Source organism: Paralichthys olivaceus, chromosome 21, assembly GCF_024713975.1.
Source record: "Paralichthys olivaceus isolate ysfri-2021 chromosome 21, ASM2471397v2, whole genome shotgun sequence".
Taxonomy (NCBI): Eukaryota; Metazoa; Chordata; class Actinopteri; order Pleuronectiformes; family Paralichthyidae; genus Paralichthys; species Paralichthys olivaceus.
Window position 1 is genome coordinate 1,621,221 of NC_091113.1, and position 5,676 is coordinate 1,626,896.

The following is a 5,676-nucleotide window of genomic DNA, read 5'->3' on the forward strand; positions in this document are numbered from 1 at the left end:
CGGACTCAAATAAAGAAAGAAGTTCTCAAACTCTTGCAGTCATCCAATCCTGAATGTCCTCTGCCTGTCTCACGTCAACAGAAAACACGTTATGCGACCTACGTCATGCTGCTGCGAGCTAAAATCCGGAGCGGTGAGGAGGACCTGTCGCTGTTTGAGTCCCAGCTGTTGGAGGACAACGGGCTGCAGCGGGCTCACTCCAGCCCGACCCTGCAGGACAGCAGCCAGGCCAGCCAGGCCAGCCAGGCCAGCAGCACCAGGGACGGGGGCAACAGCAGCAGAGCCAGTGGCTGCAGCAGCAAAGTGCGGCAGGAGGGTCAGAGACACAGCTACCGACAGGCCGTCAAGAAGTGAGACAGGGTGGGGGCGCCGGGAGCGGCACGGCGTTGCACTGCCAGCGGCAGGCTGTCTCCCTGCATAGGTTTTTATTTGAGGTCCAGATGGGTTTGGAGCTCTGCTTGAAGGGGGAGCTGCAGTGAGGGTCTCCCCCTCGCTCTCCCCCGACCATGACGCCCTACCCGGCACCCCAATCCTCTCATCTAACAGAGGAGGTGCAGATCCTGTGACTGGCGGAGTGGCTGGGAAACACCAGCGAGGCTGCAGGAGGTGGGAGGAAACAGATCTGCAGGGACGAGGTGTCTTTGAGAACCAACGCTGGTTGCGGTGGCAGACTGTCCCGTGCACGGAGATAAAGAGCGTGCACAGATTAAGGGACCTACATCCAGCATCCGTTCCTTTCCCCCTTTTGTTCTTTCAAGGCACCTCTCCGACCACGTCCTCCCTCCTTTTTTCTCTCCTTTCACTCAGTTTTGGGACCAAACACGTTTACACATTTTAAAGCATCACACTCACGATGACTGAGGGTTTGATTTCAGCTGAACTGTTAGTTAACGGACGGAGCCATCACATTCCAGCTCCTTTCTTTATGCCACACCTCCACGGTGTGTGTTCACATTCCGTGCCGGAGACGGACATCTCAGCGTTTCACTCCTGAGGGCGGAGAACGAGTTGAGTCTGTGGACGGTGCGCGGCGCGTCACGAGGAAGCGTTGAGGCTGGAGCTGCAGCACTGAACACGATGAGATGGTGCAGCTCCGCGCAGCTCGTCTCCTCCTCTCCCTCGTCGCTCATGTCCAGTTAGACGCAGCGGCATCAGTAGAAGTTCACAGGACTCCTGATATGCAAACAAACCTGCATCTCATTTGAAAGAGCTCTTTTCTTTGCCGCGCTTGAACAGACGACCTCTTTCTTGCTCTCGCTTCTGTCCCGTGACGTGCTTCTGTTTCTATTTCTTCTTCTTGGCCGAATGTTGTTTTTCTCCAGTGATCCGCATGCCTGCATCCAGCACCGCTTCTTTTAGGCCTTTTACTGCAAAACTGAGAGCGAGCACAGCCGCTCTCTCTGGGGTCATCTGAGTCGTCCGCCTCATGCCGGTGCCAACATGCGTAATCTTTGTCTGTACTTATAGCCTCTCATTTATCAACACTATTTGAACACTCACCAGGCAGACCCTGAATGTTCATGGTTTTCAGTATTTTTACAGTATTTTACAGTTGTTTGTCAATGTTGAACATACTCCTCCTGTGTATGTCAAGTGTGTGATGAAATATGCTATTGAAAAAGAAGATATATCCATACTCTTTGTAAACATTCAGGATATGTTGTATATATAACGCACCCCCTGCTGTACGCTGATATCGTAGGATATATTTACAATATATTCAACACACTAAAGTGGTTGTTAGGTTCAGGCACACACAGCTGACATTGATCGTCACACGTTGTTTTCTCGTTGTTGTTTTTTTTTTTATTTCTTCGTACAATTCAGCACAATGCGAGTGTTGTAGTAAAGTCTGTGTACCTGTCAGAGATCAGGAGGGTGTTTACGCCACGTGACCGTGAAGCGAACAAGCAGAGCAAAGTGGGGGAAGTATTCCAGAGGAGCGCATGAGTTCACCAGGACCTGAGAGCATGACTTTATGATCAGGGTCCATGCTTTTGTGAGCGATGCATGAAAAAGGTTGAAGTGCGTAAAAAAGAGGAAGGAGAACTGTGACGGTGAAGCTTCTCATGGAGGAGGTAGTGGGGCAGACTGGGACGTTGGGAACATTATGGTTTTGGTAGCCATACACACCTCATAGCGTTCTGATATCGATGTATCGCCATTTTCTACTCAGGCTTTTCTTAAAATGACACCTTGAGCAGCTGCGGTGCCAGGGTCCCACCAGCAGGGAGAGCTGTCAACATCCAGTTAGGTTCTTTCAGCCATAATCGAAACCTGCTGCACCCGCAGTGAATATGCAGTGAGTCGCCCGCTCACCTGAGGACGAGGCTGACAGGGCTAAATGACACAGGACTTGTTTTTACTACTATGGATGTCAAGTGTGTGTGTGTGTGTGTGTGTGTGTGTGTGTGGGTGTGGGGGGGGAGGGGGTATTCAGGCCTAATCAGACCATGTCGTGTTTTTTTCTCAATCATGATCCTGGAACTGTTTTCAATTAATCAATCAGAACATCGATCTGCAAATATCTTGACGATTCATTTATCGATCAGTTTAGTTTAGTTTCAGTTTTAAAGCAAAAACAAGTAAAACCTTCCCCTGACCAAGCTTCTCCCTAACGTCCCTCTTTGTCTTGTGTTGTAGGAAAACTGTTCTTCACACTTTTAAGTGTTTGCCAATTATTTTATTGATTGATTGATTTTTCTGTAAAATCAGAGAAATGTCGAAGATGACATCTTTAAATTTCCTGTTTTGTCCAAACAAATTGTCCAACAAATTTTCGCCTGCAAATTAATCTGCAACTATTTCATCAGTAGATTAATCATCAGTCACGACATCTGCTGCTTGTCGCTTCAAACATGTGAAGATTGGTGGTTTTTCGTTGACAGTAAAAGAAATCAGTCTGGATCATGACGACAAACAAGGAGACTGAAAGATGGAATTTCATTTCAACACTTTACAAACTGAAGAAAATAATCAGCAGGTTAGACAGTTAGTGACTAAACCCCACAAAGACTGAACAGATGTTTCTTGTGGGAACTGAGAAATCAAATCAAGGTTGACCTCCGAGAAAACACTTTGGATTTGGCTTTTCAGTGTGTGTTGGTCTGGAATCTATCAGTCTCCTGATTCTCATCGTTCAAAGTATTTTAGGATCAGACTTGTAGCTGCTGTGGCTCCCAAGGGTTTTTTTTTTCATGCAGAAGGTCACAAGATATTTTCATGCCAAACAATAATGAATAAATCAATAGGTGAAGCAAAAATAGCTAAAGATGACGTGTGTGACGTGGGACCGGTCTCTCTTCTACTCATTCTGATGTTTCGGTTGTAAAATGAGGATTTTGAAAGTTAAAGAACAGTAACTGTTTTGCTTTGTGCACAAAAATATGAGTTTCTTTTGGAAAATGCAGTTTTATTGGAGACTGAATCGACATAAGATCCAAGACGTGACGCAAATGTAGTACAAGTACTGCAACAACTTACTCCTGCTGTGCGTCACAGGTATTCCAGGCCGAGGCGCTGTACAGTCCATACAGTGAGGAGGATGTGGTTTGAAAGGAAGGTGATTCTTCAGAGCTTCCACCTTGGCAAAGTATCCAAGGTCCTCTCCTCTCCTCTCCTCTCTCTCTCTTTGTCCTCCCTTACATCATCGAGCGGCTGCAGGTTCTCTGGTTAGCGTGGAAACGGCCGGTTCCCCTGGTGACGGCCCTGTGATGCTGGAGTGAAAGTCACCCCGTCAGGCCTGCAGCACCCAGGACGAAGTGTCCTCCCCACCTGCACCCTCACAGCCTCATCTCTGAATGTGACATGTAAATAAAGCATGAGGTGTTATGGCCTGCGTTCATTTTTATTATTGTTAGAGTATTAAAACCAAGGGGTGATACATGTATAAGGTAGGGCAACATTTTAATTTCCTGTCCGTGAGCTCATGGTCATTTTTTTTATTTTTTTATAAATGTGAATGAAGGAACTGGCTGTATTTAATGCTGTCGTACGCTGTTGTGTTTTAGAGAATCAGCTCATTCAAATCTCTTTTCCGTGTTTCGGTCGGAGGACCCGATCACCGCAGCGTTGATTGGACGGGTGCAGGAGAGGCGATGTTCATCTTATGCTTGAATCCAGTGAGCTCCATGTGTCACTGCCTCGCTCAGAGTCACAGAGGAGATGTTGTCTGTGAGCCTCTGGTTTCAGGAGGCGGAGAAGATACAAATAAAAGTGTTTCGAAAGGTTCGACCGTGTCTGTGTGGAGTTTAAATGAAATACTTGTACACAGTTCTGAAGTATTTCAAGATTTCTACTGTAAATTTCTACTTAACTGCATATTAGTCTTCATCCATCGTGGAGGTGGTCTGACTGATATATTACTAATCTGAACCGTCACAACTTTAACATTGACAGAATATAACATGACTCAGTGATGTAATTTACAATGAATCATCAGAAACAGAAAGAAAATACGAACTTTTATTTTGTAAATATACAAATACAGGGTTTTTAAGTTAAGTTAAAGGTTAGACTAGTTAAAGGTTAGATTAGTTAAAGGTTAGACAAGTTAAAGGTTAGATTAGTTAAAGGTTAGGTTAGTTAAAGGTTAGATTAGTTAAAGGTTAGACAAGTTAAAGGTTAGATTAGTTAAAGGTTAGATAAGTTAAAGTTTAGGTTAGATTAGTTAAAGGTTAGATAAATTAAAGTTTAGGTTAGATTAGTTAAAAGTTAGATAAGTTAAAGGTTAGGTTAGATTAGTTAAAGGTTAGGTTAGATTAGTTAAAGGTTAGATAAGTTAAAGTTTAGGTTAGATTAGTTAAAAGTTAGATAAGTTAAAGGTTAGATTAGTTAAAGGTTAGATAAGTTAAAGTTTAGGTTAGATTAGTTAAAAGTTAGATAAGTTAAAGGTTAGATAAGTTAAAGTTTAGGTTAGATTAGTTAAAAGTTAGATTAGTTAAAGGTTAGGTTAGTTAAAGGTTAGACAAGTTAAAGGTTAGATTAGTTAAAGGTTAGATACCAGTACGTTAAAAGTTAGATAAGTTAAAGGTTAGATTAGATTAGTTAAAAGTTAGATAAGTTAAAGGTTAGATAAGTTAAAGGTTAGATAAGTTAAAGGTTAGATTAGTTAAAAGTTAGATAAGTTAAAGGTTAGATAAGTTAAAGGTTGGATAAGTAATGGTTAGATAAATTAAAGGTCCAGTTAGTTATGGTTTAGGTTAGTTAAAGATTAGATTAGTTATAGGTTAGATTAATATGTTATTGTTAGAGAAATAGATAAATAGATAGATATACTTTATTCATCCCGAGGGGAAATAGTTGTAGGATGGTAGTCGAGTTGTTCAGACAGAGTTGAGGCAAAGTTAAAACAGAGGAGACTGATTGAATGTTTCAGTCATCAAGAAACATCAAAACATCAAAACATCAAAACACAAAACATAAAAACATCAAAACACAAAACATCAAAACATCAAAACATCAAAACACAAAAACATAAAAACATAAAAACATAAAATATAAAAACATAAAAACATAAAACAGTGCAAAGAGTACAAGTGATATGGTTGTGTTGAGTTATAATTGTGTTGTGTTGAGTTATTATTGTATTGTGTTGTGTTGTGTTATGTTATCATTGTGTTGAGTTATAATTGTGTTGTGTTGAGTTATAATTGTGTTGTGTTGAGTTATAATTGT

At 42.2% G+C, this 5,676-nt stretch overlaps 1 protein-coding gene across 5 annotated transcripts in view; it reads left to right on the forward strand.

The window, feature by feature from the left end:
• Positions 1-4,230, forward strand: part of LOC109644657 (PH and SEC7 domain-containing protein 1-like) — a 46,704-nt gene extending 42,474 nt beyond the window's left edge. For all 5 annotated transcript variants that reach the window (XM_069517259.1, XM_069517260.1, XM_069517258.1 and 2 more), the window contains one exon: positions 82-4,230. In XM_069517259.1, coding sequence (XP_069373360.1) covers positions 82-354 — 273 coding nt within the window. In that variant the 3' untranslated portion in view covers positions 355-4,230. The remainder of the gene's footprint in view (positions 1-81) is intronic.
• Positions 4,231-5,676: the final 1,446 nt, after the last annotated feature.